General features: G+C 41.9%; 1 protein-coding gene across 1 annotated transcript in view; it reads left to right on the forward strand.

The window, feature by feature from the left end:
- Positions 1-21227, forward strand: part of USP9X (ubiquitin specific peptidase 9 X-linked) — a 148656-nt gene extending 127429 nt beyond the window's left edge. The window contains exons 39-45 of the mRNA XM_060234133.1: positions 782-967; positions 9259-9479; positions 10782-10870; positions 14070-14226; positions 14820-15032; positions 17535-17630; positions 19472-21227. Coding sequence (XP_060090116.1) covers positions 782-967; positions 9259-9479; positions 10782-10870; positions 14070-14226; positions 14820-15032; positions 17535-17630; positions 19472-19606 — 1097 coding nt within the window. The 3' untranslated portion in view covers positions 19607-21227. The remainder of the gene's footprint in view (positions 1-781; positions 968-9258; positions 9480-10781; positions 10871-14069; positions 14227-14819; positions 15033-17534; positions 17631-19471) is intronic.
- The last annotated feature ends 6408 nt before the right edge of the window (positions 21228-27635 follow it).

The raw sequence follows: 27635 nt of genomic DNA on the forward strand, positions 1-27635 counted from the left end.
GTGTAGGACTGCACAGAGACCATGAAGAAGATAAACAGGTTGCTTACCTGTAACTGATGATCTTCGAGTGGTCATCTGTGAAGTCACACACGCCCGCCCAGCCGTCCCCGCTGCTGTTGTTGTTGTTTTTTTTTAGATAGTCTACATTTGTACTACTACTGTACAGCGGCTTGAAAGAAACTGGGTGGGTGGAGCGCCTTCCCCTCGCTCCAGGCATGCGCAGTGGATGCCTGCTCCCCAGAGCAGGAGGGAACGCGCGCCAAAATAAACGCCTAGGCTGCTTTGAATTCTCCGAGGTCGGGTTCATCCCAGCAGGAAAACCCATGTGTGTGACTGCACAGATGACCACTCAAAGATCATCAGTTACAGGTAAGCAACCTGTTTTTAATTTTGGGAGAGTTAAATTGGCTCTGCCAAACAAATTTTATGAACATATTTTTAAGATTCTTAAGTTGGTCAAATCAGAAATTTATTAAGTAGTTTTTGCTGAGTCCAGCTGAATTTTTAGAGCAGTATTAAAATATACTTGACTTTTACTTGGAATGCTTGTTAGTGGATTTCCCAAATGAAAAAAAAAGGCTGAAATATGATTGGAGAAGTAAAAAGTATGGGTCTCAGTCACTATTTCATAACATGGACTTCATTATTTCTGCTAAAAAGTCAGATGCTTCCATAATTACCGTATGTATTCAATGAAAGTTAAAAAAGTGAGTCTAACAAGTTAACATATATCTAACCTATTACATTTTAATTACTGTCTTCCCTCTTTCCATATTTGTAGGTGTAGCAGAAAAAACACAGCTTTTAAAATTAAATGTACCTGCAACATTTATGCTTGTGGCTCTGGATGAAGGTCCTGGTCCTCCAATCAAATACCAATATGCTGAACTGGGCAAATTGTACACTGTTGTGTCCCAGCTAATCCGCTGTTGCAATGTGTCATCACGAATGCAGTCTTCTATAAATGGTATAGTTAATTTTAAAGTTTATCAATAGATAATATTAGTGATGAGATGAATGCTGTAGTTTGTCTGTCTATTACATGGGTGGCCAACAGTAGCTCTCCAAATGTTTTTTTGCCTACAACTCCCATCAGCCGCAGCCAACATGGCCAATGGCTGGGGCTGATGGGAGTTGTAGGCAAAAAACATCTGGACAGCTACCGTTGTCCACCCGATCTATTAGATCACTTTTATTATTCCAGAGGATCAACTGTCATATGAAGAAACAGTAAGGAAAATTTTTTAAATACATACCAAGATCTTTGTTCTGTTACTTACTTAGAATTTGCAACTTTTACATGACATCATGCTAAATTGCTTCTGGCTGTAGTTGTTCTTAGCAGTACTGATCCTGTTGGAAGATGGCAGTATTCAATCACATTATTTAGAACCCAAGGAGGAAATACATCTGAAACCTGATCAGGTGGGGTTTTAAATATGTGGGGATGCAGTTTCTTTTTATATATTTGTTTTTTATAGTCTGCCTTTCTCATAGGGATTTGGCAAATTACACATGGTGAATTAGTACAATCAATGAAATGAGATATTTCAGTAGCCCATGCGTTAGGATTTTAGAAGTCTGGAACCAACAGACTGAAGTTTAGCGTAAGTATTCACATGACACGTTGGCTTCCGGTTTGGGAATCGTGCTGAGCTGACCTGTCCTCTGAACGGGGACAGTCTTAAGCCTCTGTTCAGGGTAGGAAAAGGCTTTATTTGGCCTTCTGCCTACATTTCTCAGTTAGAGATTTGTCCAGGATACGCACAGAAACTCAGAGGAGGTTAACCTTGGCTGATAGGAAGCTCCGTTGGGGGCTCTTTAGAGGCTTTGAGGGACCCCCAGAGAAGAGTGGCGTTTTTCATCATCTATAGAGGCTTATAGAGCCATTCAATTGGAATAAGCTTGGCAAGATCCTAAGCTCTTTTGGGACTGATGAACATCTGATATTTGAAGAGACCGAAGCTAAGCTAGATATCAGTAGAGAGGTAACTGATTACAATCTTTCGCTCCGGGACTTTTTTAAGGCAAACTAAATAATTTTGGAAGGTGGGAAGGAGTGATCTAGAAAGAGGGGAGACAAAGAAAAGAAAGATTGAACTTTGGACTGTGTTAATATTAAAAATTGGGAAAGAAGTATTTGTTTGAAATACCTGTGGTCATCTACGAAAGCATCAGCGTCACAGATCTGCATTCTCTACAATCAACACAGGAAGTACGTCAAAGATTGTGAGACTTGGATAACATTGGGGATGAGACTTGGTGCCTAGCAAAGCAGGAAGTAACAAGAGAAGTGAGACTAACAAAGACTGTGAGATTTGGATACCATTGAAAACGGGATTTGCTGCCTAGCAAAACAGGAAGTAATAAGATAAGAGAGACAAACAAGAAGGCCTACTCTAGGATTTTTTACTATAGAGAAATTGCGATCGCCATTTTGAAGAAAATAAAACTTTTAAAAATTAATATCTAAGTCCAGGAAGGTCGTAGAACGGCAAAATTAGGCTTATTTAAAAGGGCAAGTTCTAAGTTATTGAATCTGCTGTTTGGATTTTGATTTTGAGACGTTAAAATTTTCGTAGGCTTTCTTTAATGTCAGAGTCAAAAACAACACGTGCAGGGGCTTTATCTTTGGAAAAAATGCAAGACCAACTAGAAGTGATGGAAGCTAGAATAATGAAATGAGTTGACACGATGTTAACAGCCTGTAAAAAAGAACTTTAAAAAGATATTGGAGATCTTAAAAAGGAAGTGAAAGATTTTAAAAATGACGTGGTGGTGGTCACAAAAAAAGTCCAGGATGTAGAGGATAAAGTTAAAGTACATGATTCCATCTTGCTAAAGCTGCAAGAGAAGGTGACAGTACATGACTGCAGAATGATGGAAACTCAAGTTCGTTTAAGAGGAGTACCTGAAGGGGAGGGAACTGACTTAAAGGAATATATGGTGAAAATAATTGCTGACTTTTTGGAGGAAGATCCTGAAGGGACTAGAAATATGTATGATAACATGTACAGAGTTAACTCGTCATATGCCAAGAACAAAAATTTGCCAAGAGATATAGTTATAAAATTTACGACAAAAGACATGGCAGGGAAGACTGATAGTAGGAGGGAGCAGAGTCAGAATAATGAAAGAGTTGCGAAGACTGGGTCCCATGCTCTTTAACTTGTTCATAAATGATTTAGAGTTGGGAGTGAGCAGTGAAGTGGCCAAGTTTGTGGATGACACTAAATTGTTCAGGGTGGTGAAAACCAGAGAGGATTGTGAGGAGCTCCAAAGGGATCTGTTGAGGCTGGGTGAGTGGGTGTCAACGTGGCAGATGAGGTTCAGTGTGGCCAAGTGCAAAGTAATGCACATTGGGGCCAAGAATCCCAGCTGCAAATACAAGTTGATGGGGTGTGAACTGGCAGAGACCAAGAGAGAGATCTTGGGGTCGTGGTAGATAACTGTGTGCAACTGCAATAAAAATGGCCAATACTGGGTATTATTAGGAAGGGAATTGGAAACAAATCAGCCAATATCATAATGCCCCCGTATAATCGATGGTGCAGTCTCATTTGGAATACTGTGTGCAATTCTGGTCACCGCACCTCAAAAAGGATATTATAGCATTGGGAAAAGTGCAGAAAAGGGCAACTAGAATGATTACAGGCTTGGAACAAAATTGTAATATAATTTGTTTATAGGAAGTTCATATACAACGAAAGGATTACAAATTTTTGTGGAATAAACAATTAGGTCTGGAATTTTTTTCATTGGCTGAACAAAAGAAAAGGGGCATTTTTTTTTATATTAATCAGCAATTAGAGCCAAAATTGGTATTTAAAGACAAAGACGGAAAATATATAGCAGTAGAGATAATGATTAATGGGGGAAAATGTTATTAGGACTGTATGCACCAAATGGTGCAAAAGATGCTTTTTTAAACGACATTATCAGACAGTTGGATGAAGTGGCTTATGACCAGATCTTGATGATGGGAGATTTTAATCGAACAATACAGAATAAAATAGATAGATCTGGCCAAAAAAGTAATAATAAGGAAGGAAAATTGCCAAAATCGTTTTTTGAACTGGTTAAACAAGAAAATTTGGAAGATATTTGGAGAAAATTTAACTCTGAAGTAAGAGACTATACTTTTTGTTCAGCAAGACACAATACTTCTTCCAGAATTGACATGTTATAGGGTACTAAGGATTTGGGCCTCATAACTAAAAAAGTAGAGATTCTTCCAAAGATAAGTGCGGATCATAATCCAATGTTATGGGCTACAAAATTGCAAACAAGAAGATGGAGAATAAATGAAGATTTGCTACAAGGTAAAGAAATTGTAACATTTTTAGAAAATGAAACTAAAGCTTTTTTCCAAATAAACGACAGAGATGATATAGAGTTACAGATGGTATGGGACGCTTACAAAGCTGTAATGAGAGGAATATTGATTACATTAAACAATAAGGATAAAAGAACGAAAGAAAAACAGAGATTGGACATTCAAAATGAGATAAAGAAAAAAGAAGGGGAACTGAGAAAAAGACCAGGGAAAAAGAAAATTATAAGGGAGATTACTATATTACAAACCCAAATGAGACATTTGTTGAATAAATGGAATTTGAAAATACTGCAACAGAAATCTTTTGAGGGTGCGAATAAACCTGGAAAGTATTTAGCCTGGCAATTGAAGAAAAATAGAGAAAGTAAAATTATTAATAAAATTGTGGCTGATGGAAGAGAGATAGTAGATCAAGAAGGAATAAAAAGACGGTTTTTAAGTACTATGCTAATTTATTTAAGGGTGTGAAGATAAAAAAGAAAAGATTGAAGCGTATTTGCAAAATATTAAAATAGCACCCTGACTGCACCTACACAAACTGTTTACCATCCAACGTATGTTGGGAATTATGGCTGTGATGATCTCAGTTCTTCAGTATGCACAGTTACACATGCATCCACTACAGCTATGTTTCAGGTCTTTTCGCCCTCTTCAGCAACATCAAAATGGCCTTAGTCACGGTCTCCTGTCCAGTCCTATGGTCTCTCCTGTGGTGGATGGTAGACTCCAATCTCCTATCAGGCATGCCTTTCCTGCTTCCATTGCCGAAAGCGATTGTCACCACAGATGCCTCAAAGTGGGATTGGGGAGTCCACTTTGGCACCATTCAAGGCAAGTGGTCAGTTCCCAAACACGTCCTTCATACCAACTGCCTAGAGTTGCTTGCTGTTCACCGTGCTCTTTGTTTCTCCCTTTGCTTTGGGGCTTACACATTCGAGTCACTTCAGACAACGTTGCAACTGTATTCTGTATCAACAAATGGGGGGGGGACCAGACTTTGCACCATAGCTCTCTCTCTCTATGGAAATGGTGCATCAAGCACATCTTTTTCATAGCAGTCCACCTGCCAGGTGTGGACAGTGTCTGGACAGACTCCCTCAGTCAGTCTCTCTTGAACAACCACAAATGGTTGTTGAACCAGAAATACCTCTGATCGGTCTTCAGTCAGTTTGGCTACCCGACCATAGATGTTTTTGCGTCTGCAACCAATGTGAAGTGTGTGATCTGTTACAGTTGGGGACCTCCAACCATGCAGTCTCTAGGGGATGCTTTTCTTCACAAATCATCAGGACCTCTACATTATATTTACTCTCCCGTTCCTCTGATCACCAGAACACTCCAAAAGATTGTACATGATCAGACGGATTGCATTCTGATCACCCCATGGTGGCCTCGTCAACCGTGGTTCACCAGGCGCTTCATCCTTTCTCAAAACAACCACTATCATTTTCCATCTCTGAGGGATTTCCTCTTTCAACAGGGAGGGAAGATGCTACACAACAATCTAAATCTGTTCTGCCTAACGGCCTGGAGAATTCAGTTCTAACTTTTCCTCCTGCTGTTTAGCACATCATCCTTAAGAGAAGATATTGGTCGCTTCTCATTCAAATACAGTGGCAGACAGACTGAGCAGGGTCTATCCAACCAATTACAAATAGTCTATCACAGGAGCGTCAAACTCATTTGTTAAGAGGGCCGGATGTGACTAAATGGGACTTTGTGGGACTGAGCCATACATGTCCTAAGATACAATGCCAGATAGAGGAGAGAGAGACTTTATACAGGACACAGGCAAACACAATTAAAGATATTATTTTTAACTTAAAATACAAACATGCTTAAAACTCTTGCAATATTTTATTTAAAATGGAAAGGTAAGGGAATAGTGGGATTTTGCAATGCAATTTTAAAAATAAAACATCAAGGAAAAGCACAAGCTTCACACAGAAAACTAAAAAAATAAAATACTCTCAACCTGGGAAAAGATGAAATGGCAAGGCATTGCAAGCTCCCCCCCCCCCATCTACTCAGATTAGCAGTGGCTTTCCTGTGTAGTATCCACCTTTGGCTGTGGGTTCCTAAGTTAGAGTACTCACTAAGCGCTAGTTCTCACTCCACTGAGGAGAAACAAAGCTGACTCAGAGCATGGATGCTTGGTTTGTAAGCACACAACTCCAGGAAGCTTCAGCTGACCACAGGAATGCTGGGAAGTTAAACCTCTCCATTGAAGTAAAGTTGCAAGGAAAACTTGGACTGGATTTATTATTACAGTCTGCTCTCCCAGAGGCCTGAAGAGGAAATCCATTCTGCATTTTCTTTGCAATTTTACTCCTGCTTTAGCCTCTGCGAAGAGAAGCAGAAGGAGCTGGGAATGTTGGCAGCCTCGGAGCTTCACAGGGAGAGGACAGAAGGGGGGAGAGGGAGAAGAGAGCCCTCCAGGCCTGATTGAAGCCCTCAGGAGCCGGTTTGGTCCGCAGGCTGCGTGTTTGACACCCTGGTCTATCAGGTTTGGATACATCAAAATGATTTTCAACGCATGGGGATAACCTCATGTAGACCTATTTGTGACAGTTGAGACCAGAAAAGCACCAGTGTTCTGTTCTCTAATGGGCAGTGACCTGACTTCCTTGGGGAGATGCATTCCAGATCCCTTGGTTGGGTGCTCTTTTTTATGTTTCCTTCCCCCCCCCCCCCCCACTCTTAAGCAGACTAGACTGAAGATGGGAAGATGGTGACAGAGCACACAAATGACATTCTAATAGCTCCTTTCTGCCCCCACCAGATCTGGTTTTCAGAACTGTTCTGCTTAGCAGGTGCAGATTGCATACCAGTCCCTTGCACCCAAGACTTCCTGACACATGATCCATTGCTGCACCATGATATTCAGCAGTTGCATTTGACAGCATGGAGAATTTGGCCATAGGGCATCCCTTTCTGCAAGGGGTAAAGGATATCTTGCGTCAGACTCATAAACCATCAACCAGATATGCTTGTTTTGAACCCTGGATGTCTGTTGGGGTAAATGCCTGTTTACTTTAGTGTCAGTGGTAGAATACCTGCTATGGTTAGCACAGGCAGGTTTAGTGGTATCCTCAGCAAAGTCCCACCTAGCAGCCATTGCTGCTTCCCATGAGGAGGTACAAGGAAGTACGGTTTTCACCCATAAGTTGGCTCAACATTTTTAAAGGCCTCATTAATGTTTTTCCTCTTACACCCCATATTATGCTTCAGTACTCTCTGCCCTTAGCATTAGCCAGACTGCATGACTCTGGAGATCCCTTCCAACTCTGTGATTCTAATGAAACCACCCTTTGAGTGTCTAGTTTTCTGCTTCTGAGCATTACTTCAATGGTATAGCAACAGGTAGAAGAGTCAGTAAACTAGCAGCCCTGAGGGCTAATCTACCATTTCTCAAGGTGTTTAACAAGTGTGTGATATTACACCCAACCCTAGACTTCCTGCCTAAGATAGCTTCCAAGTTTCACATAGCGCAGGAACTTGTCTTACCAGTATTTTTTCCAGCTCCAAGTTCAGAGGCAGAGAAAGCCCTACACACATTGGATGGAGCCCAACTGTACTATATAGATAGAATCAAGTCATTTCGTAAAGACAAAGCACTGTTTATTATTAGGGCCCCAATAAGGGAGAATATGCTTCAGCCTAGTCTGTGTCAAGATGGGTAGTTGTTGCCATATGTGCCTGTTACATGGTATCTAGGAAACCATGTCCCATTGATGTAAAAGTACACTCTATGTGAGTGCCAGGATCATCTGCTGCTTTTCACTGACAAGTTCCCCTACTGGCCATCTGCAAGGCAGCAACCTGGTCAACAGAAGACACACCTGGATAGCCCAGGCAAGCCCAATCTTGTCAGATCTCAGAAGCTAAGCAGGGTCAACTCTGGCAAGTACTTGGATTGGAGACCTGCTTGGGATATCAAGAGTCAGGAGGTGGGGACAGGCTTTATTCAACCACCTCCCTGAATATCCTCCAGGCCCCCAGTAGGGGTCAGTCATCATCATGACTACCAGGTACGTGCATGTATACATGCACATATAAATATCCAAAAAACATGAAACAGAAGACACATCCATGAAACACTGTGCTTTGGACCTCCAAGCCAGAAGAGAGGCAAATGTCAGCATTTCCAGTGACAGACTCACCCCACCTCCTTTGGTGAGTACGTTGCTAATGGTCCCAGCGTGGGGCTGTCTAAGAAGACAGAAGATGAAAACAGAGTTGCACCAAACTGTAACTGTTGTTCACCAATGTCTTCTGTGCTGACACACATTCCCTCCCTCCTGCCCCACTGTGAGCTTTCATGGGGCCTATTGTGCCATCTTAAAAGGGAGGGGCTACAGAGGCTTAGTGGGAACTGAGGAAAGGGGTTGCCTGCCCATGGAGCACATTATGCACTGGGCAGGAATCCTGCACATGTGCCGGCTCCAAAAGGAGCAGGGAGCCCCTCTTTGGAATTTTTAGCTAGGGAAAGAAAATTTCTGCAGCTGGCATGCACAGGCACAGTTCCAATGTGTCCCACAGTCCCAGTCTCCACAAAAGATGTTGATGACCAACAGTTACAGGTAAGTGCAGCTCTTTTTTACTTTGAAGCATCATTCTGTTAATCGCTGTACAATAAACACAGTTATTCCACATTTTGGAAATGCTAGTAGCAAAGAAGCAGAAAGGGCTAGCTTTCATTCTTTCAAGTTTCCTTATATATTTAATGTACCGTAAGAAGATTTCTGTGGCTGGTGTGTGCAGGCATAGTCCCAGTGTGTCTGCATAGAATACATTGATAACCAACAGTACAGGTAAGTGCAACTCTGTTTTCTGAAGCAATCCAGAAGATATTGTTGATGGATTTATGTTACTCTGTAGACTTTTGCAGTTCACAGCTAACAATAAATATTTCTTTTTAGGTAATCCTCCACTTAGCAACCCCTATGGTGATCCTAATTTATCACAACCAATAATGGCACTGCAGCAGAATGTGGCAGACATTTTGTTTGTGCGAACTAGTTATGTGAAAAAAATAATTGAAGACTGCAGTAACTCAGAAGAGACCATCAAATTACTTCGTTTCTGCTGCTGGGAGAATCCTCAGTTCTCATCTACAGTCCTCAGTGAATTACTTTGGCAGGTAAACAAAAACAAAAGAAGAATGAAAGACAAGGTGTATTCGTTAAAGTGGCTTTTTTACAGAGATGTCACTTAAATGATGTCCTATTCAAGAATAGGAAACAACTTAGTTTTCCATCCAGTATTCTTGCATGTCAGTTAGCCTAAAGGTTTATTCACTTTTAGTTTAGAATCCTATCAACTTCTGGACCAATTAACAGTGGCTGGAGAGGCACAAAGAGCTGGCTTTGTTTTCCTCTTCCCTTGCCCTGTGCTGAGGAAGAGGGCTGCTGCTGCACAGTCTATTCTTCTCAGGTCTGACAGTTGCAGAAGATAAGAGTTTTGAAATTAGTACTTGACTTAATGAAAAACAGCCTCAGGTGTAAGTGTAAATTGGAATATTTCATACTAGATTGTCAAAAAAGTAAATAATGCCTGAACAAAGTGTTGAAACCAGCATAATGTGAGGATTATTTTAAAAATGATTTCCACAGTTATTACTGTTTTATACAGGATCCTGTTGGCTGTCATCTTGACCTGAGGAGGAAAAATACCTCAACATTATTTAGAATTAGTGTAGAAATATGTTCTCATGCAGTTATAAAGCATTTCTTAACTCAGAGTAATTTTTTTACTTATGACATCCCCTTTACTGTATTTTTAAAAAAGGTAGTCTCCTGTGCAAGCACCAGTGGTTTCTGACTCTGGGGTGATGTTGCTTTCACAAGGTTTTCACAGCAGACTTTTTAATTGCCTCCCCCAGTCATCTACACTTTCCCCCCAGCAAGCTGGGTACTCATTTTACCGACCTCAGAAGGATGGAAGGCTGAGTCAGCCTTGAGCTGGCTACTTGAACCCAGCTTCCGCCAGGATCAAACTCACATTGTGAGCAGAGCTTAGAACTGCAGTACTACAACTTTACCACTCTGCGCCACCGAGTTTACTGCTTGCAAATAGTCTTAGCTTTAATCCCTCTATGGGTCATACTAGATGTTTGGGTTTTTAAAGAGTTGGGTATCTGTTTTCTGGACAGAATATTCTACATGGAGCAGCAAAAATGGGGAAATAACTCCCCCCCCCCCTGTGGGTTGAGGGGAAGGCAGGAGTTCTTTCTCCCCCTCCCCCCTGCAATGCTGTTCAGAGCTCATTTGGGCACTCCTTTGTGTTTTAAAAGTCATTCTCTGCAGCTGCTTTGTGCCTGCAAGGAACCTGGTTGGGCATTGGGAAACTAGACTCAGCTCTTTAAATCCCCTGTATAACTTGGCCCTTTATTAAACCTTTTCACAGCTTTTATGTTTTCCTCACACTTGACTCCTTTTTTCAGGTTGCATATTCTTACACGTATGAACTTCGGCCTTATTTAGATCTGCTTCTACAAATCTTGCTAATTGAGGACTCTTGGCAAACACACAGGTTAGCATTTGTAATTTTTCTTTTCAAGATTTTTCTCCTTTTTTGAATGTGCAATGTGTGAGGGAATCCTTGTGTTTTACTTTAACAGTGACTAGCATATTTTATTAGTTCTCTGGAATTCCCCAACAAAACCTTAAACAATGTTCAAGGTGGCTATACTGATGTGGGTTATAAACAAAGGGTAATCATACTTTCTTGTAACCTTCACATACACGTTAATATGAACCTTTGATTATTCACAGACCTTGTTTGACTTGTGCAAGAACAATTTTGACCCAGTCCTCCTTGCTGCAGGCCTTTGTGCCACGTGACATATTGCTTTGGGGAAATCCTTCAGCCCTCAGCAGCAGCAGTGGGGAGCAAGCATTATAAGGGTTTGCTGGGGAAAGGTGGTAAAAAATGCGATGCTCGCCTATCCTATTCCAGTTGATATGCTGCAGCTTTTAAATAACTGATTAGAATAACAGTCAGTGAAAAATTAATGGTTAATAGTCTATATAACTGAGGGTGAAGAGAAACTTGAAGGGTGTGGAGTCGACTACTGTAGGGAATAGATAAACAGTTTAACTAGTATCTCATACTGATTCTCAACATGTTTCAGTACTTAAAAATTAAACTTGCCTTATTAACAGAGCTAGTCCACAGTCCTATGCAATTAGAAGGAAGTCCCACTTGAACATGCAGCCTTACACAAGCATGTGTACCAGGGCAGAATCAGGATGTTTTAAACAGCAGCCCAGCCCTGTGCTTGTCTATTCACAAGTAAATTCCTTTGGGACATGTTCCCAATGATATGCATAGAGGATTGTAACCTAATAATTCATAAAACATTGCCACAGACTGAAGAGATGAATTATAATATTCTTTTTGTGTTTATGTTGACTACCAAGAACTTTCTCAGACGAGACTGAGGAGCAGCTGAATCATGCTGGAGCAAATAAAGCTGTTTTACAGGATTACTGGAGAGTCAAATGTCCTCTTGCTCTTTTTGGAAGTGGAAGATGATTCCCAGATATTCTTTAAGCCTTCTTAGATTTAGGCGTTTAAAATCTGTAATGTGCTCATGCTGCTATCAGTTTTGCTGTGGCAAAAGCATGGGAAATATACAAACCTAAACACTCTTAGTATGGGTTTATTGAGTGGTTAAATATACTGGATGAAGTAGAAACAGAAATATTTCTCAGAAGAAAGGTATTAAAAGATTTGGGTATGTGTAATGTGGGAAAATAAACTGCACTGTTTTATTAATGTGGACTTTTAATATTTTGAATTCATTAAACAGAAATTATGAGTTTTAGGCACACTTCAGCATATTGACAATTAAAAATTCTGTGCATAACTTACTGTATTTTTGATCAAATAAAAAAATTGCTGCAGAAAAACAAAGCTGCAGAAAAACGAGCACTTACGCCAAAAGTAATCCTAGGTGATTTGACCCTTAACAAGTTCTAATTGTCTTGCATGTATTCTCTTAGTTCTCTAAACACAATACATGCCTTTTCTGTCTCTGTAATTGAACATTTAGTACTTAGACTGGTTTCAATGTATCCAGACCTAGTGGAATACTAGTCTTGTTTTGCTTCATTTATACCCCACTTTTTCCTAATGGGGACCCAAAGTGGCTTAGATCAGGGATATCAAACTCATTTGTTATGAGGGCTGAGTCTGACACGAATGAGACCTTGTTGGGCTGGGCCATGAGTGTCATAAAATGTAATGCCAGGTAACAGAGATATAAACTTTATAAAGTACACAGTAAAACACAATTAAAGATTTTTTTAAAACTTAAAACATGATAAAACATTAACGCTTGTTGCTTAAAGATGCTTTTTTTGTATCTCTCCTATGGGATCCAGGGAACTGGGCAAAGGAAGCTCTGGCTCTTTCCAGGAGGGGGAGGAGCTTCAGCCAATAGAAGGAAGAGAGGCTTGGCTCAGTAGCTCTGCTGTGTGATTGAGAGAGCCTGGCAAAGCAAGCTCTCCTCCTTTCTCCCTCCTCCCTAAGATAGGAGCCTCAGCCAATGAAGAAAATAGAGGTTTTGCTCTATAGGTCCTGTGCAATTGAGAAAGCTTCACAAAGCAAGCTGTGATGCAGAAGGAACCAAGAGAAGAGGGAGAAAGAAGCAGATGACAGCCAGTTGCTCAGGGGCCTGATTTGGCCCCCCCAGACCGCATGTTTGACACCCCTGTAAGACTTAGATCATTCTCCGTTTATTTTTATCCTCACAAAAGTAGGATAGGCTGACAGAGACTGATTGGTTCAAGGTCATCCAGCAAATTGCATGGCAGGGTGAGGATTCAAATATGTTCTCCCAGATAGTCATCTAGCCACTATACCACACTGGCATTATCACCTGTCCATTTTAGATTCACATCTGAAAGAAACTTATATGTGCACTTGTGCTGTTCTAGGGAGTATTTACCAGTAGCTGTCTTTGTTAATAATGTAATAATGCCTAATCAGGTTTAACATGATGGGCTGGATCCTGTGATAAATCTCAGCTAATGGAAAGAGGGTGTGACTCTTTGCCAGTTCCCACCTCACACTATTCCACAGCATCCTCTCTCCCCCATGAGCAACATTTTGAGTTGCAGCAGGACGGGGGGTCATGAAGAGGTCCTGTTTGCTTGGTAGAAATACCTTCTGTTGGTGGAGAATTATTGTGGAATCCAGTCTAATGTTTTTAGAAGATCAGCCTTTTACCACTGTGACTTTGTGGAATTTTAACTCCTTGTATAACATAAGATGAATAAATTCAGCTGGGTAGCTGTGTTAGTCTGAAGCAACAGAACAAGGTTTCAGTCTAGTGGCACCTTTAAGACTAGTGAATTTTAATTCTGGGTATACGCTTTTGTATGCATCTAAACGTATCTGATGAAGTGTACATCCACACAAAAACTTATACCCAGAATTAAAATTCATTGGTCTTAAAGGTGCCACTGAACTCAAACTTCACTATTTATGGAAAATAAGGAAGAGATAATAAATGTTAATCCAAACCACATAGATGGGTTTAAAAATATTGTACTTCAAAATTCTTTCGCATTAAATGTTTCATTGCAGATAGTATACAGTAGTACAAGGATAAAATAAAGAATCTCTGTTGAAGTATAACTGAAAGTATGATGATACTGATGTACATGTTTCTAGCCTTTATATGTGAAATTCTGATTGTTGGTATGTTTTGATGCCTCTCCAGGATTCACAATGCACTTAAAGGAATTCCAGATGACCGAGACGGGCTTTTTGATACCATTCAGCGCTCTAAGAACCATTATCAAAAAAGGGCTTACCAGTGTATAAAGTGTATGGTAGCACTCTTCAGCAACTGTCCTGTAGCCTACCAGATTTTACAGGTAATTTCTTTCATTTCAGTATTTGGATTCTCTTCTGATTCAGCTAAGAATTTTTTCCCAAACTTTTTTAAAAAATACAACAAATCTTGCTATGAAGAGAAGACAAGGTTAACTGGAACCCTCCTTATAACAGAATAAAGATCTGCAAAATCACTTTTACCCAGGGCTTTTTTTTGTAGCGGGAACTCCTTTGCATATTAGGCCACACCCCTTATATGGCCAATCCTCCAAGAGCTTACAGGGCTCTTATTACACGGCCTACTGTAAGCTCTTGGAACATTGGGAACATCAGGGATATGCGGCCTAATATACAAAGGAGTTCCTGCCACAAAAAATGCCCTGCTTTTACCTAAATTCACTGATGCCTGTGTTTTACCCCAAATTAAAGATCAAATCCTTCAGTCCCCCACCTGGTAGATAGTAAAAATCAAACCCTTCTCCACCCATTTAAGATTGTAAGAATTTTTTTTTTAACTGGGGTGTGTGTGTTTGTGTGCTGACAGTGAACAAACCACACAGTCTTATAGAAAGCTGATGGATTAAGATATTTAACTAAAATATCAAATAATGAATGATTTACTTTATCTCTTTAGAGCAATGGAGATCTGAAGAGAAAATGGACTTGGGCAGTAGAATGGCTTGGAGATGAGCTTGAGCGTAGGCCATACACTGGTAATCCACAGTATACATATAATAACTGGTCACCACCAGTCCAGAGTAATGAAACATCAAATGGTTACTTTTTGGAAAGATCACACAGTGCAAGAATGACCCTTGCAAAGGCTTGTGAACTATGTCCAGAAGAGGTAAGAGCTAAATCACATCTCATGTTGCTTTTTGATTTGCAATCTCTCTGATTTCTGTATTTTACTATAACTAATATGGAGAGTTCTGAATGAACTAAAAAGGGGGAAATTGCTGTTCAGTCCTAGGTGGGTGTTACACACTTTTAAGCCCATTAGCCTTAGTGAATTTAGAAGGATGCACTTGTGCTTGGGATTGTACTGTCGGTCTTTCATTATTTTATTTTTCCAGTGGCTCCCAAACAGTACTCTTAATTGGCAAAAATAGTTTCTTTTCTGGTCAGAAGAGGATGGATTCATCCTTTACTAAGATGGAGTACTTGAGGATACTTACCTCCTTGTTCATCACTGCTGCAGACCAGAGATTTCATTTGGCTTTTTCATTGTGGGTACAAAAGAAGTGTGGTTTGGCATGGATATTTGAACTTAAATTTTCCCAAGGAAGTTTTGTTTTGTTTCCCTTTTGTACCAGTACTTCAGTTGGAAAATTAATCTTGGGCCTGCTACTCTGTGTTTGTGGAAGGGAAGGGGTACAGTAATCCTCTTTGAAGTTCTCACTCATGTCTCTTGTTGATCTCTGAAGTACAACTGGGCTCGAAATCTGTTTTACTGCAGACCAACATGGCTACCCTGTGAAATTCTCCCTAGTGATCATCAGGACATGTTTTACTTGATGAAGATACATAGATAGAGAGAGAGAGGGAGGGAGGGAGGGGGGAGAGAGAGAGAGAAAAGATACAGTGTAGGAAAAAATACCAGCTATGACATTCATCAGGACATGTTTTACTTGATCAACATATATATATATACACACACACATACAGTGTAGGAAAAAATACCAGCTATGATATTCTTCAGAACGTTGATAAAAATGGAGTGCTAATTAGAGAATTTCAAAAACCCACATAGAAGTGAGAAAAGATCTGGCTTGGGGAAGAATATTTAAATTACTATTGTTCCTCCCCATGGTTCCTTTTAGGTCCTTACCTTTCTTTCTAATAGTGATGTTCTGAGGAGTGCCTGTCAGTAAGACATCAAAATGGGGCTACCTAGAGATTTCTTGCTTTGAAGAACTTTCCAGGTATAAGGAACAGCTCTGCTTTGTAGATTAAAACACACACATACAAAAATGAAGATTCTCCATGAACCTTGGAATGTTGAGACTAGCTGGGTATCAAAAGAAAAAAAAGGAGGAGGGAGCTTTGCTTCAGTGCATAAATCTTTAGGGTCCTAGAGCAGGGGTGGCCAACGGTAGCTCTCCAGATGTTTTTTACCTACAACTCCCATCAGCCACAGCCATTGGCCATGCTGGCTGGGGCTGATGGGAGTTGTAGGCAAAAAACATCTGGAGAGCTACCGTTTGCGCGCGCGCACACACACACACACACACACACATATATATATATATATATATATATATGCTTTTTATGCCAGGATAATGTCGAGGATATTATATGCTGATACTTTGGAGTTTACATTGACTTGGGGAAAGAAAGTAAGAATTGGAAGAGGAGTGCTTACTCTAATTGTAATTAACTGTATCCCTCCATCTTTCACACTCTTAAAGTGTGAGGGAGCAGAGCCATGGAAGCTTTATAGTATCCTGGATTTGTCGGGAGGGGAAGTAGTGATGGCAGTTAAAGCAGGTTTGGGAGATGCATGTGAATTTGAATACTTCCCTCACGATGAACTGTCTTACACTGAAGGAGAGGAAGAAGCTTCCCTCAAACCCTTGCAGTCAGGGAAATTGCATTGCAGTGCAAGACCACTGATGTTCAGAGCCAGGCAAACAGGAAGCTGTGCTGCAGAGTAGTCCAATGGGAGAAGTCTGCAAATTGTTCAGAGACACTCCAGGAATGCAGAAAAATGGTACTTTGTAAAAAAAGGAGAATGCTGTTAAATTGCCCCATAGGATCATGACATTAGACATGATTAGAAACCCAGTGGTGCAAAAAGCAGTGGAATGGGTTGACTTCTGTTGCCCCTATTCAACAGCATCAGTGGGAAGAGGAAATGCCCGCAAGGGATTTTCATCCACAGAGAATGGCTTGGAAATCTTCAGGAGGGAAGAACTGGAAAATGGGCCCTTCTTTCCATCCATGAAAATTCTGTTGGTTCCATGTCATGGTGCTCAGATTTTGAGCTGACACACAGCCAGCCATTCACCCATTGCACTCAGGTTTCAGAGATGGTGATGCATCATGGGGAATAAGTTGATTTCTCTACATACTTGCACAGTGTACTGTTGAGATTGGGAGCTGCCTTCACTATCCTCCTTACCACTTCCTTTGCCCCCTCCAGTAGTCACTTGAGGTAATACAGGAGGCTGAGCTCCCTGTAAACATTTGCAGCTCCCCTGCTTGTAATTTGTTATATTATGTGAACCAGTGGTAGTGTGTTTTCATGATAAGTTTTGAACATTCAGTAAATTGTATAACAAAATAATAAGGGTGTAACTTGAAAAATGATGGTACTCAATATAATGGAAGTGGTTTTCATTTATAGGAACCAGATGATCCAGATGCCCCTGATGAGCATGAGTCCTCCCCACCAGAAGATGCTCCACTGTATCCTCATTCACCTGGCTCCCAGTATCAACAGGTGAGCAGTTATTTACTTTAGAGAAATACCACTTCTCATTTTGGTATCTTTATTTCAGGTTAAGCAGAAATATGCTGATAATGTTAGTCCCTTAGGCATAAATATAAAAGTTTCATAAGTGAATAGGGAAACATGTCTTGCAGAGTGCGTGTTCCAACTTAAGTGTTTTGCACAGAAGGGTTCAGTTTTTAAAAGATCATGTGTGTCCACATATAAAATCATTTTGTGGAAATTGGCTATCTGTACAACTCTTCTACAATAAAACCATAAACAGGGCCAGCCAGAAAACATCAGTCTGCTTACAGATGCATCCAGAATAAATTTAAACTTACATACAATGCTTCTGTCTCTAACTTCTCTGGGAATCTAAAAAGAAAATCTGTTATTACAAAATGCCCAGAATCTCACAAGTTTGCAAGGAATAATTGAAAGTTGTTGGGGGTTTTTTGCTCTGTTGTATAGATAATATATAGAACTATTTGAGTAAGTAGTCCCATGGGACATAATTAGTAGAATAAAACTTAAAAGATGTGTTGGATGATCACTTTTTAAATGCTTTCACAAACTAGAAATGAAGTATGAAATATGTTATCCATGAGCACTGGGTGCCAAATTCAAGTGTGCACAGAGAAGATTAAACTTCTGTTAAAAACCAGATGCCCTAAAAAATGTAATGCTAGTTCTGAACATTTAAAATGGCCTCTGGCATTGCTCACATTCATGTCTATAGCTATATTCAGGTCTATAGCTACTGGGGGACCAGGCCACTCTATGTAAACCCCCCTACCTTCTGTAGGGCCTCTCCAATCCCAGGCTATTTGTCTCCCCCCTCCCCCCGAGAGAGTAAAGAGAGCATGACAGTGAGAGAGGGAGAGGAAACAGCGACAGAAAGAGAGCAACAGCAAGAGTGTGCGAGGAGGCTGCGACAGCAAAAGCAACAGAGAGCGACAGTGTGAGAGAGCACACACAAGAGAGCTGGGGCTGGGCGGCTGGCTGCTGGAAGAAGCAGCAAAGTCCCACGCCCCCCCCCTCAAAAAAAATTATCCCCTGGACCTCCCTACCCCAAAATTTCTGGCTATGGAGCTGATTCTAAACAACTGCACTGTTTGTTCCCTTATCTTTTCTAAATCATTGTATATACCCTGAATCTGTTAATTTCCTTTCATGCTCATTTTCCTTCATCTTGCTTTCTTTACTGATGTTCCCAGCAGAGCAGTTGGTAAGTGATATATAGACCCTCCCCCCAAGTTAAACCACATTGTACCCACCAGCTCCTTTACCTGTTAGCGTGTGGTGTCTTCACTTTCTCACAAACTGGCATTTTCACCTCTTAACAGGCACAGTAGCTATCTTTTAATTGTACGGGTATAGTTTTGTAATTGATCTAACTTCATATTACACCAAGATACATAAATATTTCACACTGGTCAGTTAAGTAGTGTGCATTGAATGCAAAATACCTAAATTTGGATCAGTTATCTTGAGTGTACTATCAGTTCTCTTGGAAGAAAGGCAATTCCCTGTGTATCAGTTCTTGCTTTCCTGTGCCAATTTAAATGTACTTCCTCCTCACTCTCCTATTGAAAGACTGACTTTAATCAAAGGTATTCATGTCAGTTGGGCAGCATTTTTCACTTCTTCTTGGTTTAGCTTTTGCATGAAGTTGAAATTCAGTTTTTGTGTGCAATAACTTTAGCTCTCAGTGCAGATTCTAAACTGGTAACAGGTAAGCATATGTGTGTCTAGAAGTCGCTTTAAAGTACAGGTTGTTGCTAACTGTTAAACTGCTATTTAAAGACAAATAAAAGCAGTTATTATTTTTTCTTTTCTTTTTTCTCCAGAATAACCATGTGCATGGACAACCATATACAGGCCCAGCAGCACATCATATGAACAACCCTCAGCGAACTGGTCAACGAGCACAAGAAAATTTTGAAGGCAGTGAAGAGGTTTCACCGCCTCAGACAAAAGAATAATGGAAATGCACATAAATTAACTTGTTCCATCAAGACTGTGCACCCAGGCCTTACAGTCCAACTTTTCTCTGTTTCTGGCTAATATTTAGAGAGAGAAAAACTATTCCTAATCAACATGGAGTGAAGAGTCTATTCACTGTCTTATCTGCAGAAAATTGCTGTCAATATATAACCTGCCTGCAGTGGAAAGTGTATAGTGTTTTGTAATAAATGGCCTGATGCTAATGTGTAAATGGCAAAGGTGTATATAGTATATTAATGTTTGACTGTTAATTCTTAAGCAAGAAACATTTTTTGTCTTGATGAGACTCACAGATCTACAACAATTAATTTCTTGATATATCCGCTGTGCTCTACAACCAGTGTTGCCTGCCTTAGGGCAGTTGGATCAACTCCTTTCCAAAAAGAAAAAAAAGAAAAAAATAGCAAACCTCTCCATGTCAACCACAAAAATAGTTTCATGTAATTCTTTGCCACTGGAGTCGATTTTACTATGAGCAACGTAATGACTGGTAACCTTTTAATTATTTGGTTGATGTGGAAAATTGGTGATGTAATATTGTTTCTAGGTCTTTTTTCATTGCCTTTTTCATTCTGGTATTAGGTTAATCACTTTGAAGCTATAGTTAAGCTGTAACATTTAGCATGGCTTCACACCAGGTTAGTGTAGCCAGTGAGGGAAGAAAATTTACAGTTGTCTGAAGGTGACAACTATGTTCTTCAGAGCCTTTTCTTCTGACATCTAGATTATTAAATGGGAGGGTAGGGTTGGGCAATGTGACAAACAGGTGGTTTTCAGTTGCACATATGTTCCTCACACCTAATGTTTTCGACAGTTCTGTCTCGGTGGGATAAAAGAACACTTAGTTTTCAGTAATAGGAAATTAAAAGATTTAAAACAAATATGCAAATTTTTGCTATGCCAGGATGCCTGGAGCATAATAGACTGTATTTGGTGTGCTTGTTTTGTTTCTTTGGTAGAGCTTATTTGATAAACTTCTAACACTTTCCTTTCTACTGCACTGCAGTGAAGCGGAAGTCAACAAAATCACACAATACTTGTGAGTGCCACTGCACCAAGTTAACTTGCTGGTTTTCTGCTCGTTCACAATTCTACTTGAAAGCAAGAATTGTCTTAGCTCTTTATCCATTATAAAATAAATCTTAACCTTAGATGCAGGGTTTAGTTATTAAAAGAAAAACTACTGGTTAGTCGAATACAAATCTGAGGTATCCTCTCTATTCCAGAGTAAACATTTGTTTAAAGACTTCAAGGAATGCATCAGTAAATACTGTATTTAAATTAAAATTGGTAACTTGAATGTGTGTAATTATTTTGGAACCTGTCAAAACCAAATACCCCTGCAAAACAGATACAGCCCACCCTATACTATTTAAATATTTGCTGTTTTATTTTATAGAAATTATTTTGCTGAATTCACAAATAGAATTTGATTTAAGAAGACCATTTTTGTCCTGTGGTGTGTGTGTGCTTTTTTTAAAACAGACTGCACAGGTAGTTGAATTCTGTGCACTATACTGAATTCTGGAGCTACAGTCACATTGAGATTTGGTGGACAGAAATTTGATCCTTGACAAGAATAAAAAAGGAAAACTGTAATAGTTTCTTAATGTGACTATCTTGTACTTTTGTATGTTTTATATATACATATATATTTAATGAGCACAAGCTTGGTGGTATTTTTTACAATTAAGGTAATACAAAAAACACTGCTTATCAAACTGAAAATTTATAGTTGAAATGAACAACTGAGAGAAACACATGCATTCTTTTGCATTTAGTGTAAAGTGATACAAATTCCTTAAATCATTTTTAAAATATTCTGTGTAGCAATGATCACTTTACCCTTCCAGGTTTTCTCTAGCATTCATATTAATTGATATGTCTTTAATAGCATTTATTTGGACTGGTTGACAACATTTGAGTGAAACATTCCCCATGTATTGGGTATGTTTAGTTTAACTCAAAATATTAGTCTGCAACAGAATTTATATTAACTTGGACCAGTAATTGTGGTTAAACACATTACAAAGATTATCTTTGCATACAGAAACATGGAACTTGTTAATTCTGCCTGGCTGGGAAATGATTAAACATGAAGTGATTGTGGAAATACATGTTTTAAGAAAACTAAGGCTGTTACTTTTTACAAGGTTGTAACTTTTCTCTTCATAGAGAATTCCACTTTAGCTGACCAGTTTGGAGGTATTATGGTTTATCTTTTTTTGCCAGAAGAGAATCTTGGAAGATGAAATTTAATGTGCATCAGGGAACTTAGAATATCTCCTGTTCACAGTTTCTTTTTATTAATTTAAGTAAACATTTTCTCAACCATAACTAGTGTATGCTTCTGTCAGAACTTTGGCAGTAGTCATTTCTAAAGCTGTAATATACCTCAATATAAATGGCACATATTTTAAAAGTGTTTAAAGGTTTTGTTTTACTTTTGCCAGTAGTTATTTAATTCTAATTCTTTGGTAACAGTTAACAGGAAACCTTTGGGATTAGGATTCAGTCAGCTTTTTCACTGAGTCTCATACAGTTCTGTTTCTTAAAAGCTGCAGTCCTCACACATTGCTTATATCCATGCAGATCCTGTGGATCTTCTTCGTGGTCTCTGTGCTTTCACACTCATGGGATAGAGCGCCTGCGCCGATCCCTGAATCAGTACCTAAAAAGCCCGGGATTTTTCACGCTCGGCACCAACAGGCATGCGCAGGTGTCCCAGTGTGCATGCTCGCTGGCGCCAGCACAAGGATCCCACCAGTTCCTTTCTGACCGCTGCGCTGAGAGGATCTCCTTTTGTGTCCCCGGTCGGTAAAGTAATCTTAGGATTGCCTTTCTTGTTGTATATAGCCCGTTTGTTATTTTCTTAGGGTAGTTACTTAGTTAGTTGTTAGATAGTTAATGTTGTAAAAAAAAAAAATTGTTGGACTTGCCCTTCGGGGCCCAGTTTTCCCCCGTTTTTCCCCTCAGAGACTTTCCTGGGTGGGTTTTTTTCCTTGGCGTCTATGGGAAGACGAGGTTTTTTTAAGAAGTGCCGCTCCTGTGGGAAGAAGATTGCTCCCCCCCCCCCCGACGGCCATTCCCTCTGTCTCCTTTGTTTGGGTGAGGGACATCGTGTGGATTCTTGCTCGCACTGCCTAAGTTTTTCCAAACAAACTCGCAAGAATTGAGCGGTGAGGCTTTCGGCTGCATTGGTTGAGTTGGCACTTCGTCCTCAAAAGATGGCATTGGGCCCGTTGGTACCGATGGGAGAGGCCGCAGCCCCGACGGTCACATCGGCTGATACATCGCCGATCAGGACCGAGATGCCGGTCGAGCGTGGGTGTTCCACAAAGCGACCTTCTGAAGGGTCAGTGGACACCCCAGCTAAGAAGCGTCAGGATGACTCGGGGACCCGATCATCCGCACCGAAGAAGGTGAAATCTAAGAAGAAGCGGAAGAAGAGATCGTCCCGCACTCCTTCCCCTTCTCATGACGCTTCGACATCGATGTTGATTGCTCCACCAAGGAAGATCTTGGCGTCCCCACATCGTAGCCATTCAGTGTCGAGAAGCAGTGCTTCGCAGCAGTTGTGTCTATCGGCATCAGAGCAAGAGATCGACCTCACTCAGCGCTCCCATTCTTCGGGGTCGAGGCATCGCAGTGAGAGCGACTCTGTCTTGGAGGTGGCGGTGGCGGCACTGATGGAGCCGTTGGCACCGCTGGATCCGGCAAGAGGTCGGAGAGAGCTGGAACCGACCACCGTAGCTTGCCGCTTCCCACCGCTTCCACCTTCGGAGCAGCGCCATTGACCTCCCTACACCTAACCATACCCGCCGTACCAGTGGTACCCCCTTCGGGAGTTTGCAGACTGGGACCAGCAATCCAAGGCATCCCATATGTCAAGGCTTTCCCAGCATTCTAGGCGGCGTCCCTCGGCATCGATGTCCATCCCGCCCGAAAGACGCGGCATGGTGGTGGAGGAAGTCCAGCCTCAGTCATTGGTGTCGATCCGGTCACCCGTCAGAGTCAACGCTGGTGCTCTCGGAACATTCTTTGAGGAGTGAGTCTTCATCGTCGGACTCCGAGGTCGGTGCCAACGATCCAGATAGGGCTTTGGAACCTTCGCCAGTGTCTCATACTGCTGAGGATCTTCCCATTTCACCATCGGAGGATCTAAAGTCGTATGGGGACCTGGTGAAGAGAATGGCACTCTCCCTCTCTCTCCCGGTGACACAACCGCAACCCTTTGTAGACGACACCATGTTCGACATCATGCAGCGGGATACGTCTACAGCCATCGCCCTGCCTGTTACGAAGGTCATCTTACAGGTGGTGAAGGAGCCCTAGGCGAAGCCTGCTTCTACACCTGTGTCATCAAGAAGGTTGGACCACATGTACCGCATCCAAGAGGCCAGTGCTGAATTTCTCTTCACGCATCCAAAGCCCAATTCGGTGGTCGTATCCTCCTCGTCAAAGGCCTGTAAGATGCACTCCTCTCCACCAGATGAGGGAAAGAAGCTGGACAACGTTGGGAGGAAGTTTTACTCTGCTGGGGCACTGGGAGTAAAGGTATCTATGCTGCGTGCATGGCTAGATACCAGTACTCAGTGTGGGAAAAACTTACCCCCCTCTTGTCTTCCCTGAGTGAGGAGAATAGGTCTGCTGCAAAGAAATTGCAGAAGGAAGGCTTTGCTGTAGCCAAACAACAACTGGCTGCAGCAAAGCATATGGTGGACGTCTCAGCAAGAACCATCACTTCTGCTGTCTGCCTCCGCCGCCACTCCTGGCTCAGGTCAACGGCCCTCCAGCAAGACACAAGGGCCTTCGTTGAAGATCTACCTTTCGAGGGCGAAGGCCTCTTCAGCTCGACCACCGACAATGCACTCCAGGAAATGGATAAAAGCATAAAAACTTCCAAGAACCTGGGTGTCCCGGCATCTTCCAGAGCTACGAAACCAAAACAGTGGAACAAACCTTGGTCAAAGAAGCCATATCAAAAGTTCTCCCCGGAACAGCAGTGGAGACCTCACTCTGCCCAATCTGAGAGTAGGTCCCCATACAGGGGGAACAATAGAAACCGCTACGCTTCTGCACAGACCACTGGCAAGTACAAGGGCGCTCGCCCTCAAAAGCAGGGCCTTTGACTTTCTGGTAGTACGCGTCACCGTCCCCACTTCTTCTTCGTCTATCTGCATCCGCCCATTCCTGTCGGTTTGGGAGTCCATCTTTACAGACAGGTGGGCGCTTTCCATCGTCGCAGAAGGCTACAAAATAGATTTTGCTCAGATTCCGAACCAATCTGTGGTAAACACCACACCCCCTTCCCCGCCTCTGCTGGCGGAGGTGAGCAACCTCCTACAGAAACACGCCATAGAACGGGTCCCGGTGGAGGCCAGGACGGGAGGCTTCTATTCTCGATACTTCCTGGTTCCCAAGCAGGACGGGGGTTTGAGACCAATCATGGCCCTTCGGAATCTGAACAAGTTTATTCTGTACCAGAAGTTCAGAATGTCCACTCTGCAAACAATTCTGCCCCTCATCAACCATGGGGACTGGATGGCAAAGCTGGACCTCAAGGATGCCTACTTCCACGTCAGCATCCATCCTGCATTCAGACGTTTCCTTCGGTTTGCAGTAGGTTCTCAACACTTCCAGTTCAAGGCCCTTCTGTTCGGCCTGTCCACTGCACCTCAGGTGTTCACGAAGATGAGCGTTGTGGCTGCCCACCTCCGGTTTCAAGGGATAGTCATCTTTCCATACATCGACGGTTGGCTCCTTGTGGCGGAGTCGAAGGAAAGTTTATCAAATCATATTGCCGCCATGCTTCATCTTCTTCACACCTTGGGTCTGCAGGTCAATTTGGAGAAATCACACCTTACTCCATCACAGACAGTTCAGTTCGTAGGGGCTTTGCTGGATGAGAGCAGAGAGTGATGGACATTATCAACCTTGTCAAACTTCTGCAGAGTCGAAAGTGGGGCACGGCACAGCGAATGCTGGGGCTGATGGCGGCGACTACAAGCGTGCTGATCAGTTTCAGTTTGCTTTATTACGGTCCATGACCAAATACACAGCACAATGCAGGCCAACAACCACCACATAAAAAATGTAAAAATCAAGATGGACCTAAATAGGTGAAACGTAAGATATTTAAAAAATAAATGTGGAAATAAAATTTAGGACATTAGTATGAATAGTGAGACAAATAATACAGTAGTGGTCAAAAATCGTCTAGCTTAATAAATATAGTACATATAATAAAAAATTTAAAAATTATACAGCTCCAGAAAAAACATTAACTAGAATACTGAGGATGAGAGGCCTACAACTTTGGTTTCTTCGTCAGTTTCGACCGTTAAGGGACTCACCTCAAAAGAGGTTTGTAATTCCACCTGTGACACCAGCAGTGGTGGAAATCAAAGGACAACATTTGCCAGGGAGCTCCCTTCCACCTACCTGTACCAACAGTGACTATCACAACAGATGCATCTTTATGGGGTTGGGGGGCCCACATGGATACTCTGTGTGTGGGGGGCCCTTGGCCTTTGAAACTGACTCACTGCCATATAAATTACCTGGAACTGCTGGCAGTTCATTTTGCTCTTCGATCCTTCCGCCCCATGGTGGCGGGGAAGATTGTTGCTCTGCTTACGGACAATACCACTGCCCTGTGTTACATCAACAGACAGGGAGTGACAGTTTCTCGACGGCTCTGTGCGTTGGCACTGGAACTGTGGTCGGAGTGCCTGGAACATGACATCTTTGTGAAGGCTGTGCATCTCCTGGGGGTGCTCAACCTGCAAGCAGACTCCCTCAGCAGGGGTGTGGCTTCCCCACATAAGTGGGAGATACAGTGGCGCTTCCTTCAACCCATGTTTCAGCTCTGGGGGTATTCTCAGGTGGACGTCTTTGCCACAGCCAAGAACTGGAAGTGCTCTGTTCTGCTCCAGAGGGGGCTCGAATCCAGAGTCGTTGGGAGACTGTCTGCTGTTCCCGTGGGAAGGTCGGTTCCTATATCTGTTCCCACCTCTGCCACTATTGACAAGAGTGGTCAACAAGATCGCAAGAGAGAGACCATGCTGCATCCTGGTGACTCCGTGGTGGCCTCAGCAGAACTGGTGCTCCAACTGGCGACGGGGATCTTCTACCAGTTTCCGGCGGAAACAGATCTTCTGTCAGCTCAGGACGGTCATGTATTCCATCACAACGTGCCCCACCTGAAGCTGACAGTGTGGTTCATCGATCCTGTGAGTTCTCCAGCAGAGTCCAACACGTTTTCCTGAATAGCAGGAAGCTGTCTACCTGCACTTCTTATGATAGGAAGTGGTGGAAGTTTCTTCAGTTTTTAGTTGATCCTACAGATCGCCCCAGAGGGTGGGATTGCCGGTTATTTTTGAGTTTTTGTTATCTCTGGTGGATGCTGGCCTTGTTTTTTCCTCCATTAAAGTTTATCTGGCGGCAATATCTGCATTCCATGAACCAGTTGAGGGGCATTCAGTTTTTGCACACCCTCATTCTAAGAGATTTTTGAAGGGTTTGCTTAGGCTTCATCCTCCTTCAAGATCAGTTGTGGGATTTGACTCTAGTGTTGGACAGGCTGACTCGGCGTCCTTTTGAGCCAATGGCCACATGCTCGTTACAGCTCCTATCTTGGAAGACTGCTTTTTTGGTAGCCATCACATCAGCACGCCGTGCAGGGGAGCTCACGGCTACGCATTGTGACTACCCATATTTAGCTCTTCAGGATTCTGGAGTGTCCTTAGCTCCTGATATTTCCTTTCTCCCCAAGGTGGTTTCTCAGTTCCACCTTAACTTAGAAGTTTGGTTGCCCACGTTTTATCCTACACCTTCCTCAGATGAGGAACGTAGGTTGCATGCTTTAGATGTTAAGCGTGCCTTATTGTTTTCGTAAGGACCAGTATCTTTTTGTTTCTTATGCTGCTCCTAAGTTAGGTTCCAGAATCTCGTCTCAGCGGCTTTCAAAATGACTCACTGAGACTATTAAACTGTGTTATTTGT

The sequence above is a fragment of the Heteronotia binoei genome, chromosome 3, assembly GCF_032191835.1.
Source record: "Heteronotia binoei isolate CCM8104 ecotype False Entrance Well chromosome 3, APGP_CSIRO_Hbin_v1, whole genome shotgun sequence".
NCBI classification, from domain to species: domain Eukaryota; kingdom Metazoa; phylum Chordata; class Lepidosauria; order Squamata; family Gekkonidae; genus Heteronotia; species Heteronotia binoei.